The sequence below is a fragment of the Malaclemys terrapin genome, chromosome 5, assembly GCF_027887155.1.
Source record: "Malaclemys terrapin pileata isolate rMalTer1 chromosome 5, rMalTer1.hap1, whole genome shotgun sequence".
NCBI lineage: Eukaryota > Metazoa > Chordata > Testudines > Emydidae > Malaclemys > Malaclemys terrapin.
The window spans coordinates 109352061-109368584 of record NC_071509.1 but is presented as its reverse complement, the minus strand read 5'-3'; the positions used below and the strand labels follow the sequence as shown (position 1 = coordinate 109368584).

The following is a 16524-nucleotide window of genomic DNA, read 5'->3' as shown; positions in this document are numbered from 1 at the left end:
AGACCTGGCAGATGTCTGCACTAACACAATCCTTTATATTACTTTTCAGTTTCCAGTGATTCAACCATTACTATAAGCAGTAGTACAAATGTCTCAGGTAAGCTCTCAATGTTTTCACTTTGCCTGGGATTCACAGGTCTCTGTCACCTGCTGTGCATATAAGACAATGAGAGTGATTCTCTACACCACAAACTTGGGCATGCATTTAAAGAAGACTTTTTTTGGTTTTGGAATATAAATGTCAGTAGAAAATTGTGCTGAACTCCTCCGAGCTCCCTGTGCAACCTTAATTGTGCGTATGCGTTATTATAGTCTTTAATTACATGATTGCATACTATTTTTTCCACTGGATCCCTGCCTCATTTTTTGCACTGGATGGATATTTCTCAATTGATGAGTAGTTATTCAATATTTTCTTTTATCCTCATTGATCAATGTATGGCCCCATGCACACTGTTGAAATCATGCTCTGAAGACAGAATTATTAATTTCCTTATGGGCTTTTCTCTGGCAATCTGAGGGCTTATAGTATCTGAGGGCTTCACAATCATTTATTCATCTCTCTTTACAACTGTTATGTGAGATGAGGGGCTGTTATTATTCGTATTTTACTGATGGGGAACTGAGGCACAGAGAGATTAAGATCACCCTTCCTCTCAGAAAAATTCAGCCTGCAGAAGACATTCAACATTATTGGTCAGTAGTCAGACTGACTGATGCAACCTACTGAGTTCATTTTACTAATTATCTCTGACTACACCTCTACCCCAATATAACGCGACCCAATACAACACGAATTCAGATATAATGCAGTAAAGCAGCGCTGCGGGGGGCGGGGCTGCGCACTCTGGCAGATCAAAGCAAGTTCGATATAACGCAGTTTCACCTATAACGCGGTAAGATTTTTTTGGCTCCCGAGGACAGCATTCTATTAGGGTAGAGGTGTATTTATGTTGCCGAATTGAGTATCCTGTCAATCAGTCCTGTGGATTTCAAATAGGACAAAGGACACTTGACTGGCTCATCTAATTAGGGCCAGGTCTAACTTTTTTGCCGCCCCACGCAAAGAAAAAGAGCGCCACCCCACCATAACACCCCACCTCCAGCGCCGCACCACTGAACCCCTCCCCAAGTGCCACACTACATCGCCGAAACAAAAACAAACCACCCTTCCAAGCGGCGCCCGGCTGAAACAAAAACAACAACAAAAACCTCAAGCGCTGCCCCGCCAAAACAAACAAACAAACAAAAAAAAAACCGAGCACCCACCACCACCCCAAGATTGGCCGCCCCTTACAAGGTGCCGCCCCAAGTACGTGCTTGGTCAGCTGGTGCCTGGAGCTGGCCCTGCATATGATCCTACCACCCACGTGACCAGAGCTCTTTTTAATTCCAAAGTTGGTTTTGTTTTGTTTTTCCCTAGGGTAAGAAATCCCAGAATCTCCAAAGAATAAATATTAACTACTCCTCCAGATGATGTCTTATCTATTAATGTGTGAGCAAACACTGGGTCTAATCCTGCTCTCTCAACAATATAAATCAAAAGTCATATCTCCACTGAAGCAAATAGTTACTTCTGATTTACACCAGTGTCAGTGAGAGCAGAACTTTTCCCCTCCACCCCCCCAGAAACATATTGCTTTTCATTTTAACCTATTTTAACATATATCCTTTTTCCTTTTTACTGGAATCTTTCCAAATGCAGGGTCCACTCCTGAAGTCTCTATTCAGTCCCTAGTCAGCTAAAACTATCAATGAGATGCATTCTTATTGAAATTTTGCCTAAGGACTTCAGGATTGGACCCCCTATGAGGAAAATTTCTCAGATCGTAAAATCCAGTACAGTTGGCAGTCTGTGTTCCAGAGAGGCCTAAGGTTGAAATAACAGGTGGTAATGTAGCTAGCTGGAGTTGAGTTACATTGGCAGAGTTACAGTCTGCAATATGCCTTGCCCTAGCCAACTGTAAGTCTTTCACTTCAGTAAACATCAAGGGCCTGATTCTAATCATGAGCAGCTGCAATGAATTCTGCGGTGTTGCATTAGGTGTAAAATCAGTGTAAGTGTCGCAGGGTGGGCTCTTCACCCTGGATTTCCCTTTGCAAGCAGTCCTCACACACACTTATGTAAATTCACCATAGTGTACTTCATTTATGTCTTATGCAGCTTCGTGTCCCATCACCTTAAGGCTTTTTCCAAGCTTCAACATACCCCGGTGGCACAGGGTGGGGAAATAAGAGGTCTCACCTCTCTGAGATCCTGAGCTTCTTAGCCCTTTTTCCAGCCTCCCTCTCTCCCATTTAACAGTCCCAACAGCCGATGACCTGAATCCCTTTAACTGATTAATCATCCAGTCCTAATAAATTATCTCCCAATTTGGCCCATGTGAGCCAGTCGTAGGCTACTCCGATTCTGTCATTTACCTTCCCTCCCCCCGTTTAAAAAATGTGTTTCCTTCCTGGGCCCTTTCTTTCCTCTAGGGGCTGCTGTCCCCTCCCATGTGCAAGATTTCTTTAAACTGGCTCTCTAAAATCTTTATAGGCGCCCTCTCCATTTTCCATCTGTAAAAGGTACATTCTGATGGAGGGGTAGCCTCTTCCTCTGAGTGTCTGCCCATCTGTCTTCACATCATGGGCAACCTTTTGCAGCATCAGACTTTTTGCCCACTTTTGAAGTCTTCCCATCTACAATATCACCCACCTTACCCTGGATTTCAATAAGCTGTTGCCCTTGCTTCTGGATCTCTCCGGCCCTCAACAGTTTTAACATTAATAACAATAGTAACAATATTACTCCCAGTCCCCACCCTTTGGGCCTGAAAATTAGTCCTCTCTTTTATTTGTCAGTTACACCTTCAAATTCTGTACGCATCAAAATTCAGGCTTTGCCTTTGTATTGAACAGTCTAATGTGTTTGGTCCTCCTTCTCCACTGTATTTTGACCAGCATTCAGGTTCTGTTATTGCAGAAAGTATGGGTGAACAACAGGCTAAAATATCCCCAATGCAGAAGCTGTTGAAGTGTGGGAGAAAGTGTCAAAAGCCCTAAGCAAAAATCACTAATGTGGCTCCTTTTGGTTTGATAGAGGTTCCTGACTCAAGGGTATCAGTGCAGCACAGCCATCCGGAACTAAAACATACCAACAGGTAGGGCTCCTGGCATGTGAGGAAATGCTGATGAGGAAAAGCATGCCTGTCTGTGCAGCTTAGTTCCAGGTGGTGGTCAGTATTGATATGCTGGAGTAGGCCAGGCTTGGAAACCTCTTTAATATTTTGAAGCAATAGGGAAGAAATAAAGTGGGGGAAGTCTGGTGAGTGGTATATTCCATAAGCAAAACATACATTAATACATAGAGATGGCCTTGAGCTGGAAAAGGCCCAAAGATATAGGGCCTCAAAATTTGTGGGTATTTGAATTGAAATGGGTGCTGACATTTTAATTCAGGACCATTTCAATTGATATGATTTTCCCTGTCCACCCAACGCACCCACAGCCTGTCTGCATCTTAATGGGTGGTGCTTATTATGTGATCTTACTTACTTACCTGCCACTTGGAGTAAGAAATTAAAATGTTCAATTTAACCAACTAATTCCCATTTATAGACTACTACCAAAGAAGCAAATGTTCCCTGATTATATTTGCAGTCCTTACCCAACCTTTACTCTCTTTAAATCAATGGGAGCTTTGATTAAGGACTGTGGGATTTAGCCCCATAATCAAAGTAGGGTAATTTCAATTTTCATTCACTGTTAAGGCTTTGATTGGAAACAACATGAAGGGTGGCCTTTCTTGCATGCCCACTCTAGGGGGAGAAGAAACACAGCAAGCTTTCTTCCATCCATCTCCCCGCCCTCCAACTGCATCTGCAAATTAATAAGACAGTATATAGCTGTCTCTGGAGGGCAAGGGTAGCGTTGGATTTTTTAAAAAATCAACACATTTTTTTCAATCCCAAAATGCAATTTCATCAAAGCCAGAATGTTTTGCAGAAATGTAACAGTTTTGACAAAAAATATTGTTGGGAAGGTTTTTCAAGTCCAGGATGGAATTTCTGATGAAAGCAATACTGCAGAATAGCAAGACTGGTAGGTCGCTTACCTGGAATGGGGGAGGGAGACCCAATTTAAAATCACTATTCTGCCTGATTAACAGTAGGAATTTGAACCTAGGCTTCCTGCATCCCAAATGTTCAATTGGCTATTCTGGGGTGAGTCACTCTTGTTTTGATGCAGAATGGAAACAAATTTTGAAACCGCATAATTTTTCATGAAAGGTGATCATGGCTTCATTACCTGCATTCCACCATCTTTATTGGCACACTGGAGGGATGGGGGGGGGGAGTTTCCTTTGTCCTCGTTTCCCTCTGTGACAAGTACACATGACAGACCAGAATTTTCCCCATAAAATGGAGACTAGTCTATTAGAATATTGGCCACTACCTTTCTTTTTCAATTACTCTTCATTCCCTCCCACCACCCCATCTTCAGTGTGTCTCAGAATACAAATGACAATAATTCAAGATTGCCTAATGAAATTTTAAATTTCACCTTAAAAAAACCACTAGGCTGGATCTATAATAAAAATTAGGACTTTCTGCAAAAGAACATATATATTGCTTTTTAACTGGGGAAATCACTTTCCCCACGCCAACCCCTGGTAAAAGCTTCAGAAGATGATCCCATCCACACAGCAGAGATTTGACAGCTCTCCCCATCTCTGCTACTATTTCTGTTGCTGCTGTGTGCTTTGTGAAAGAATGAAATAGCCTCTTTTCTCAGTCTACCATATTTCTTCCCCTCCACAGGCACTCTTTCCCTCTCCCTCTGTTTATTGATATATTAGGCCAAACATATTAGGCCACTGTCCTTTGTCTTTTATTAATATTTGAGGACAACCCCTCAATATATTTGATTTTACTAAATCAAAACTACTGCATCTGACCTGCAGTCCACAGCCCCAAACAAGAGCTGTGTGTAAGATCCAGAGCTTGTTTCTCTCACCAGCAAAAGTTAGTCCAATAAAATATATTACCTCACCCACTTTGTCTCTCTGGTATTTTTGTTTGTAGTAAACTACAGATGCAAAAGACCAGACACAATCAAGTGTGTATATAAATATTCGAATTCTATAATTAATATAATTTAGACCTCTGACTACCAGGGGCACAATCAAGTAGACATTTACTGTGACGTTTTCAAAGCTGCCTTGATTATTTGAACAATGATTTACCATTAATTTGAATGGGGATTGGGCATCCCAATCCCTGAGGATTTTGATGTTGCACTATGCCCTAGTGGATAGAGCACTGGACTGGAACTCAGGAGACCTGGTTCTACCATTCGCCTGCTGGGTAACCTTGGAAAAGTCACTTCCTTGCTCTGTGCCTCAGATTCCTCATCTGTTAAATGGGGATAATGATGCTGACTTCCTTTATAACGTGCTTTTGAGTTGTGCTGATAAGAGCTGGGTTTTATTCACATCTGCAATCAGCTGCATGTGCTGTTGACTATAGGTGCAAAATTAGAGGCCTGAGTAAATCCTCTTATAAAATTTGGTCCTCTGTGTGTGTATGTGTAAGGTATAAGCTCCACAGAAATCACTTCGTTTTCCACTTAAAATCTCTTACGGGAAATAGAAAGATTTTGACTGGAAATGCACACTGTTTCTTTTGGCCTGAAAGATGCTTAACTCAATTTTTGAAGTGTGTCTATGAATTACTAAGATGGTTGACTATACATCATTTTTTACACAGAGATAATTTTGGTTTTGATGTTCTCTACACTTCACAATCATTTTTGGCTTATTTGATGTGGTTCTAATATCAAAACTAGTTAGCTAGCAGCCTGCGGGGAGGGAAATTAAGAGCACTATGTGGAAAAACTGAAATGTATGTGGATTGTATATAAGATAAGTGGTAATTCACCCTGAGATCAAGAGAGGATATATGTAAAATTTCAGTTCATTAAATGAAAATGAAGGGCTGTTGGACACAAGTAGTAGGCAAAACCTGATGCTCAGATAGCAGATTTACCAGAACATCTCCAGTTTTCCCCCTTTGCTTTCCTGCTGATTATTCCTTTGACAAATATGTGTTGAGAACAGTGGTTAACATACTGTCATTTATCCTACCAAAATATCAGCAGGGAAAACTGAATCACTGCCAGGGAGTTCTGTGATGGCAGCATCAGACTCCACTAGGATGACGGCTGGTAAGGCATCCCTTTAAAATCTTATTTATAATCAACTGTTGACAACAGACCCATTAAACAATGATGTGACTCTGTTTTACAGCAGCAACTTGCTTTCTCTGCTGTGATGCTTTGCTGTGAATTCAGCATCCTCCTGTTAAGCATGCAGAAATCTTTTCTGCAGCTGGCGGAATAGGCACATAATGAATTGCTGCAGTGATGTGTCAGTGGGAAGGGCAGATCTGGATCACTGAGTGCCCAAGAGGAACCAGCAGGGGATTCTGTTACAGAACACTGGCATTGTAATAAGCAGAGAACTCAGATTTACACTGTCTCCTTCTACTTCCTACATCAAATTAAGTCTCTTGTAGATCTGAGTTATGGGTTTTATCAAAACCCAAATCTCTAGCAGGCTCAGTGCAGCTCTTCCATTTATAAGCACTGGCTATATCTGAATGAGTCAGCCTCTTTAGAGAATTGGCACAAGAACTGCTCCATCTACTTAGGAGATCCAAATACTGTGTATTAGACACAAGGCTTAGATACTACTGAAGGCCCCAAATCAGTTGTTGAGATTTAACTGTAAAGGATAGAATTACAGATAGAATTAAGAGAATCTCCGCATTAGGTTGCCTCTTTAGGCTCACATGGAGTCCAATGCAGGGGGCCTGTGCACAACTTTGCGCCCACTTCAGCCCTCAATATAGGGCTTAAGGGTTTGATCCAAAGCCCATTGAAGTTAATGGGATTCTTTCTAAATAACTGCAATGGGCTTTACATCAGGTTTTAAGTAAGGCATAAGTAGTACTGTTACCCCTTCTGACTAGGGATGTAAATATTGTTTAAATAGCTAACTACTTATTAAATTATACCATTTAACTGGTTAACCGATTAAAGGGAGAGGGGCTGGAGCTGCTCCAGCCGGCACGCTGGGGTTTAACATTTAGGGTGGGTTAATGGTAAGACTAACACTTACCGGATAACAGTTTAACCATTTGATATTTTACATCCCTACTTCTGACCTGAGCAGCTAGCCAAAAACTCAGGGTCTAATAGGTCTTTCCAGTTCAGAGGAAAAATTGGTGACACTGAGGCCTGATCTACATTAGGAACTTACATCGGCATAGCTACATCTTTCAGGGGTGTGAAAATCCACGTCCCTGAAAGATTTAGCTAGACTGACCTAACCCCCGGTGTAGACAGTGTTAGGTCGACAGAGGAATTCTTCCATTGTCCTAGCTACCACCTCTTGGGGAGGTGGATTACCTATGCCAATGCAAATACCCCTCCCAAAGGCATAAGTACTGTCCATGCTGAAGTGCTACAGTGGCACAGCTGCAGTGTTTTGAATGTAAATATACCCAACACACGCACATACTTACCCAGACAATGCTCAGCAAAACACCTCTGCCCAAAACTCCTGGGCAGGATGAGAACCACTTTTGTCTTGGGTGGAGGGAGCTTGTGATTAACTTATCCTGACAGTATTGGTAATTGAAGGGTGTGTTCATGCCCAGTCTCAAGGAGCTTTTAACTCTGTTTCACCCAGCTCATAACAGTACCTTGGCCATCCCTCTGTACAGGACGGAATTTCGCCCACGCTGAATAAATTGTATCAAAAAAGATAAATGAAGATTATGTTCTCTCACTGATCCTCCACTGTGGAATGTACATGTCCCCCAGAACAATCTGTTCTCACAGCAACTAAATATGAGTAGAGTACTTAGACCTGGGTTGCTGCCAGTAGAGAGGTGACTCTTGGAACATGTGCTCCCTCTGGGATTACAGCCATATGTGGGCCCTGGAGCCATCCTTAGCTAAATAGGCAAGTGGACTGCATGTCGCTGTAACCCCAAAACAACTGGCTGGTGTGGAGGTTTCATCTTTGAATCATTAGGTACTGGCCATGGCTGAAGGTAGATGACAAACTAGATGGACAGTGGTTTGTTATGCTCTGGTGAGTCCAGTGTTTCTGTCTGGTTTACATCTGCTGTCTGTTGAGGAATCACAAACTACCTATTTGGGTTTCTTTTAATGCCTACTGGTCCAAATTTTGCTATCTTTTACACCCTGTACAAGTCCACTAAAGACGATGGTTTTGCTTGCATGTAAATTAAGAGGAAAATTTGGCCCACAAACTTTAACACCAAAGATTAATGAAGAAAAAAATCATACAAGAGTCCAAGATCAATTCAGACTGCTGTCTGTAGCAGCTGCCAGCACAGTTCAAAATCAGCTTTCTTAGGCCTGGTCTACACTACGAGTTTAGGTCCAATTTAGCAGCGTTGAATCAAATTAAGCCTGGACACGTCCACAAGACGAAGCCCTTTTTTTCGACTTTAAATTAAATTAAATTAATGGAGATATCCTATCTCCTAGAGCTGGAAGGGACCTTGAAAGGTCATCGAGTCCAGCCCCCTGCCTTCACTAGCAGGACCAAGTGCTGATTTTGCCCCAGATCCCTAAGTGGCCCCCTCAAGGATTGAACTCACAACCCTGGGTTTAGCAGGCCAATGCTCAAACCACTGAGCTATCCCTCCCCCTTAAAGGACTTAAAGGGCCCTTTAAACCAGTTTCTTTACTCCACCTCCGACGAGGGGATTAGCGCTGAAAACGGCCTTTTCGGGTCGGATTTGGGGTAGTGTGGACGGAATTCAACCGTATTGGCCTCCGGGAGCTATCCCAGAGTGCTTTATTGTGACCGCTCTGGACAGCACTCTCAACTCAGATGCACTGACCAGGTAGACAGGAAAAGCCCCATGAACTTTTGAATTTCATTTCCTGTTTGCCCAGCATGGAGAGCACAGGTGACCACACAGAGCTCGTCAGCTCATCAGGTAACCATGTCCCAGGATCGCAAAAGAGCTCCAGCATGGACCGAACGGAAGGTACGGGATCTGCTCGCCAGACAGGGGAGACAAATCAGTGCTAGCTGAACTCCGTAGCAGTAAACGAAATGGCAAAATATTAGAAAAAGTCTCAAAGGCCATGAAGGACAGAGGCCATAACAGGGACGCACGGCAGTGCTGCATGAAAATTAAGGAGCTAAGGCAAGCCTACCACAAAGCCAAGGAGGCAAACAGAAGATCCGGGGCAGAGCCGCAGACATGCCGCTTCTACGCGGAGCTGTATGCCATGCTAGGGGGTGCAGCCACCACTACCCCAACCCTGTGCTTTGACTCCATCAATGGAGAATCACGCAACAGGGAAGCGGGTTCGGGGTATGAGGAAGATGATGATGAAGACAATGAAGATAGCTCACAGCAAGGAAGCGGAGAAACTGGTTTCCTCAACAGCCAGGATATGTTTATCACCCTGGACCTGGAACCAGTAACCCCCGAACTCACCCAAGGCATGCTCCCAGACCCTGAGGGCACACAAGGGACCTCTGGTGAGTGTACCTTTGTAAATATTACACATGATTTAAAAGCAAGCGTGTTTAATGATTAATTTGCCCTGGCAATTGTGGCCAGTACAGCTACTGGAAAAGTCTGTTAACGTGTATGGGGATGGAGCGGAAATCCTCCAGGAACATCCCCAGAAAGCTGTCCTTGATGTACTCCCAAAGCCTTTGCAAAATGTTTCTGGGGAGGGCTGCCTTATCCCGTCTGCCATGGTAGGACACTTTACCATGCCAGGCCAGTAGCAGTAGTCTGGAATCATTGCATAACAAAGCATGGCAGTGTATGGTCCCGGTGTTTGCTGGCATGCAGACAACATCCATTCCTTATCTCTCTTTGTTATCCTCAGGAGAGTGATATCATTCACGGTCACCTGGTTGAAATGGGGTGATTTTATTAAGGGGACATTCAGAGGTGCCCGTTCCTGCTCGGCTGAACAGAAATATTCCCCGATGTTAGCCACATGGTGGGGGGGAGGGGTGAAGTGATCATCCCAGAGAATTGGGTGGGCAGGGGAGGGGGGTTAGTTGGGCTTGTGCTGCATGTTAACCCGGGAACCGCAGCCCCTCCTTTTACATTGCAAACCCATTTTAAATGGCCCACCCAATGGGTGCTTGGTATGGGAAATGAGGGCGCTGCTGTTTGAAACCATTTCCCATGTTATGAAGGTTAAAAAAGCCAAAAGACTGTGGCTTACCATGGCTGCCTGCAAGCCGAATTCTGTTGCCTGGCTCTGCATGAGTGATCTCTCACACCAAACCAGCAGGCCCTCAATATAAGAGGAAAAATGCAACCTTGTAACGAAAGCACATGTGCTGTGTAATTTGAACAGCAAAATTTAACATGAAAGAGTGTACCCATTGTTCTCTAAAATGTGTCTTTTTTAACCACCTCTCCCTTCTCCTCCACCAGCTGCAAATGTTTCTAGTGAAGATTAGAAGGAGAAAACGGCGGACTCGGGATGATATGTTCTCGGAGCTCCAGATGTCCTCCCATGCTGACAGAGCACGGCAGAATGCGTGGAGGCAGTCAATGTCAGAGTGCAGAAAAGCACAATATGAACGAGAGGAGAGGTGGCGGGCTGAATCGTGGGCTGAAGAGAGCAAGTGGTGGGCTGAAGAGGATAGGTGGCGTCAGATTGCTGACAGAAGGCAAGAGTTGATGCTCCGGCTGCTGGAGCATCAAACTGATATGCTCCAGCGTATGGTTGAGCTGCAGGAAAGGCAGCAGGAGCAGAGACCACCGCTACAGCCCCTGTGTAACCAACAGCCCTCCTCCCCAAGTTCCATAGCCTCCTCAACCAGACACCCAAGAACGTGGGGGGGGCTCCAGCCACCCAGCCACTCCACCCCAGATGATTGCCCAAGGATCAGAAGGCTGGCCTTCAATAAGAGTTAAAGTTTTAAAGTTTTAAACTGCAGTGTGTCCTTGTCCTTCACTCCTCCCCCACCCCTCCCGGGCTACCTTGGCAGTTATTCCCCTAGTTGTGTGATGAATTAATAAAGAATGCATGAATGTGAAGTAACAATGACTTTATTGCCTCTGCAAGCGGTGCTCAAAGTGGGGAGGGGAGGGTGGTTAGCTTACAGGGAAGTAGAGTGAACCGGGGGGGGAGGGGCGGTTCATCAAGGGGAAACAAACAGAAGTTTCACACTGTAGCCTGCCAGTCACAAAACTGGTTTTCAAAGCTTCTCTGATGCGCACCGCTGCTGTACTCTTCTAACCGCCCTGGTGTCTGGCTGCGCGTAATCAGCGGACAGGCGATTTGCCTCAACCTCCCACCCCGCCATAAATGTCTCCCCCCTTACTCTCACAGATATTGTGGAGCGCACAGCAAGCAGCAATAACAATGGGGATATTGGTTTCGCTGAGGTCTGTCCGAGTCAGTAAACTGCACCAGCGGGCTTTTAAATGTCCAAATGCACATTCTACCACCATTCTGCACTTGCTCAGCCTATAGTTGAACAGGTCCTGACTACTGTCCAGGCTGCCTGTGTATGGCTTCATGAGCCATGGCATTAAGGGCTAGGCTGGGTCCCCAAGGATAACTATAGGCATTTCAACATCCCCAACGGTTATTTTCTGGTCCGGGAAGAAAGTTCCTTCCTCCAGCTTTTGAAACAGACCAGAGTTCCTGAAGACGTGAGCATCATGTACCTTTCCCGGCCATCCCACGTTGATGTTAGTGAAATGTCCCTTGTGATCCATCAGGGCTTGCAGCAGCATTGAAAAGTACCCTTTTCGGTTTATGTACTCGGTGGCTTGGTGCTCCGGTGACAAGATAGGGATATGGGTTCCGTCTATCGCCCAACCACAGTTAGGGAATCCCATTGCAGCAAAGCCATCCACTATGACCCTGCACATTTCCAGAGTCACTACCCTTGATATCAGCAGGTCTTTGATTGCGTTGGCTACTTGGATCACAGCAGCCCCCACAGTAGATTTGCCCACTCCAAATTGATTCCCGGCTGACCGGTAGCTGTCTGGCGTTGCAAGCTTCCACAGGGCTATCGCCACTCGCTTCTCAACTGTGAGGGCTGCTCTCATCCTGGTATTCTGGTACTTCAGGGCAGGGGAAAACAAGTCACAAAGTTCCATGAAAGTACCCTTACACATGTGAAAGTTTTGCAGCCACTGGGAATCGTCCCACATCTGCAACACGATGTGGTCCCACCAGTCTGTGCTTATTTCCCGGGCCCAGAATCAGCGTTCCATGGCATGAACCTGCCCCAGTAACACCATGATTTGCTCATTGCTGGGGCCCCTTACTTTGTGAGAGGTCTAATTCCATGTCAATTTCTTCATCACTCTCGTTGCCGCGCTGCAATCGCCTCCTCGCCTGGTTTTGCTTTGGCATGTTCTGGCTCTGCATATACTCCAGGACAATGTGCATGGTGTTCATAGTGCTCATAATTGCCGCGGTGACCTGAGCGGGCTCCATGATCCAAGTGCTATGGCGTCTGGGCTGAAAAAAGGCACGAAACTATTGTCTGACGGAAGGAGGGAGGGGCGAGTGATGACATGGCTTACAGGGAATTAAAATGAACAAAGGTGGCTGTGCATCAGGGAGAAACACAAACAACTGTCACACAGAATGCCCCCCCCCCCCCCCCCCCCAAAGATTGAATTCAAAACCCTGGGTTTAGCAGGCCATTGATTTCACAGAGGGAGGGGGAAGCAAATGAATACAGAACAAATCTGGTCCATCTATCTTTTACATCTTAGGCTGGCAGCAGACGGTGCAGCATGACTGATAGCCATTGGCATCTTCTGGGTGCTTGGCATAAAATGGTGCATTACAACTGCTAGCCATCATCGTCAAGACGGTGCAATAGGACTGCCGGCAGGACTGAGTCTCCAGGAGACAAAACATGTCTGCCCAAGCGCCTCTGACCGAACTCACTGAGGAGTACGACGATGATGGATACCAATCGTAATACACCATCTACTGCCAAAAGGCAAGGAGCTGCTGATGTATAGCAATGCAGTCCCACATCTGCCGGCACCCAGATGACATATGGTGACGCTGAGCTGTGCTGAACTGAGCGGCCTCCATGCTTGCTGTGGTATGTCGTCTGCAAAGGTAACCCAGGAAAAAAGGCTCGAAACGATTGTCTGCCGTTGCTCTCACGGAGGGCGGGGGGGGCTGATGACATGTACCCAGAATCCCCTGCGACACTGTTTTTGCCTCATCAGGCATTGGGATCTCAACCCAGAATTCATAGACTCATAGACTTTAAGGTCAGAAGGGACCATTATGATCATCTGGTCTGACCCCCTGCATGCTGCAGGCCATAAAACCGTCCCTACCCCTTCCCTGGACTCTGCTGTTGAAGTCCCCAATCCTGTTTTTAGTGACTTCAATCGGCAGAGACCCTCCTGCTGGGGGGAGGGATAGCTCAGTGGTTTGAGCATTGGCCTGCTATACCCAGGGTTGTGAGTTCAATCCTTGAGGGGGCCACTTAGGGATCTGGGGCAAAATCAGTACTTGGTCCTGCTAGTGAAGGCAGGGGGCTGGACTTGATGACCTTTCAAGGTCCCTTCCAGTTCTAGGAGATGGGATATCTCCATTAATTTATTATTTATTTATTAATCCCCCATCCCGAGTGCCCCTCTATAGTGGTGCTAGTATCCCTAATACCTTCATTGGCCTCATTAAACACCGATGCAAAATATTCATTAAGATATTGCGCCATGCCTAGATTGTCTTTAATCTCCTCTCCGGCAATAGACTTCAGCGGTCCCACTTCTTCTTTCTTTGCTTTCTTCCTATTTATGTGGCTGTAAAACCTCTTACTATTGCTTTTAATTCCCCTCGCTAGGTCCAACTCTACACGGCCTTTGGCCTTTCTCACTCTATCTCTACATTCTCTGACTTCACTTAGGTACATTTCCTTACTGATCCCTCCCCTCTTCCACTCTTTAAACGCTTTCTGTTTTTTCCTAATCGCCCCTTTGAGTCGGTCGCTCATCCAGCTCGGTCTAAATCTCTTGCTTAGTAATCTTTTTCCCTTTTTTGGAATACAGGCCTCCGACAGCTCATGCATCTTTAACTTAAAGTAATCCCAGGCTTCTTCTGCTTTTAAATCCATTAATACGTTTGCCCAATCCACTTCCCTTACCAGTCCCCTTAGTTTGTTAAAATTGGCCTTTTTAAAATTATAAACCCTAGTCTTTGATTTAATTCTGTTACTCCTTCCATGTATTTTAAACCGAATTAGCTCATGATCACTGGAGCCCAAATTGTCCCCTACTACCACTTCCTCAACAAGGTCCTCACTACTTGCTAGAATCAAATCTAAAATGGCCTCCCCCCTCGTCGGTTCAGTTACCACTTGATGGAGGAATTGATCAGCAAGCACTTCTAGGAACATCTGAGCCCTGTTATTGCTACTAGCGTTTGTTCCCCAATCTATATCCGGGAAGTTAAAGTCCCCCATAATTACACAGTTTCTGTTAGTAATTACTTCTCTAAACACATTAAATAGTTCCTTATCCATATCCTGGGTCGATCCCGGCGGTCTATAGCACACTCCAAGCACTATCCCCGGAGAGGCTCTAGTAGTCCTATTACCCAGTGTGAGTATTGCCCAGACAGACTCTGTGTTATCTAATCCATCCACTATTATTTCTTTACAGTTTATTTCACTATTGACATACAAGGCCACCCCCCCACCTTTACCCTTGTTCCGGTCTTTCCTAAACAGCGCATACCCCTCCATACCTGTGTTCCAGTCGTGACTGCCATTCCACCACGTTTCCGTTATTCCTACGATATCCGGTTTCAGTTCCTGGACCAAGAGCTCCAATTCCTCCATTTTGTTACCTAGGCTTCTGGCACTGGTGTATAAACACCCTAATGTATGTCGTTTAGCCCGTCTCCCATTAGCAGCACTATATGTTGCGGGCCTCCTTGTGTCCGTCCCCCCTGTCCTTCCTATGTCCAATCTCATCTCCCCGGCTATGTCTCCTCACCTTTTCCATACTGGAATCTGGCGTGGAGATTAACTGTGCATCTCCCAACCGTCTCCCCAAACTTCCTAGTTTAAAGCTCTTTTGATTAGATGAGCCAGCCTCCCTCCCAGAAGTCTATTTCCTTCCCTACTCAGGTGAAGCCCATCCCTCGAGAACAGGTGTCTGTCCCCGAAAGCCTCCCAGTGGCCATACATCCCAAAGCCCTCCTTATAGCACCACTCCCTTAGCCAACTATTTATTCTCACAATCCTATCAGCCCTTTGCTGCCCTTCCCTCGGAATGGGCAGAATCCCACTAAAGATAATCTGAGCCTCTATCTCCTTGAGCGTCTTCCCCAGCCTGGCATAATCTCCCCTGATCCTCTCTAACGAGAACCTAGCCGTGTCATTCGTTCCCACATGAAGGATTATCAAGGGGTTCTTACCTGCTCCTTTTAGGATCCTTTTCAACCGCAGGTCCACATCGCGTATCTTTGCGCCCGGGAGACAGCACACCCTTCTGTTCTCTGGGTCCGCCCTGGTCACAGGCCTGTCCAATCTCCTCAGTAAAGAGTCTCCAATCACATACACCTGCCGCCGCCTGGCAATAGTGCGATCTAGTAATCTAGTCTCCGATCCCTCTAGTCCTGACCTGTGCCTGTTCCTATCTTCCCTTATGCTCCCCCTTATGCCTTCCTGAATCCTCCCGGGGCCCAGAATTGGTGCTGTCTCCATCAACTCCTCCCCTCTCTCTCTTGGACTAGCTGCTCTTCTCTTCTTTCTCACCCTTCCACCTTCAGTCGCCACCTGCTGCCCCTCCACCTCGCTATCCAAACACTCGAACCTATTCCTGAGTTCTATTCCCCCCTCACTGGCCCTTCTTTTCCTTGGCCTACTTCTCACAGTCACATGCTTCCACCTCCCATGTTCTCCCCCCTCCATTCCCCTCTCACCGTCCTCTACCTCTGCCTCTACCTCCGCCACAGGGCATTCTCCTTCAGCCCCCCCTTGCCTTTCCTCCATCAGCTGCTCAAACCCCCGCCTAAACTCCACCAGGGTATCTACCTGCATCTGCAGCCCCTTAATCTTTTCCTCCAGTAACACTATCAGGCGACACTTCATACACACATACCTTTGTTCCAGGTCTCCTGCTAGGACTATATACATACCACAGCTCCCACATGTCGCCATCTGCATTCTGTCTGCTGCTGCTGCTTGGCTCATGGCTGCTGCGGTCTCTGCCCACGACACCTGGGGGAATGGAGCACAGAACACACCGCGCCCTCCTGCCTCCCCCCTTACCTCCCCCTGCAAACTCCCTCTCAAACTCCCCTGTTAGCCACCCTGTTTGCTGCCGCTGCTCGCAGCTGTACCGCTGCCTGGCTGGGCGGCCGCGTTTATGGGCCCCTTAATCAGCCAGGCCCCGCCCCCTACTCAGGGCTCGGCGTCCTTCCCAGCACCCAGCCCCTGCCGGCCCCTACAAA

At 46.1% G+C, this 16524-nt stretch overlaps 1 protein-coding gene across 6 annotated transcripts in view; it reads left to right on the top strand.

Annotated features, from left to right (window-relative positions):
* Positions 1-16524, top strand: part of EMCN (endomucin) — a 112059-nt gene that overhangs the window by 53367 nt on the left and 42168 nt on the right. For all 6 annotated transcript variants that reach the window (XM_054029980.1, XM_054029978.1, XM_054029977.1 and 3 more), the window contains 2 exons: positions 50-97; positions 6139-6207. In XM_054029980.1, the coding sequence (XP_053885955.1) occupies positions 50-97; positions 6139-6207 (117 nt within the window). The remainder of the gene's footprint in view (positions 1-49; positions 98-6138; positions 6208-16524) is intronic.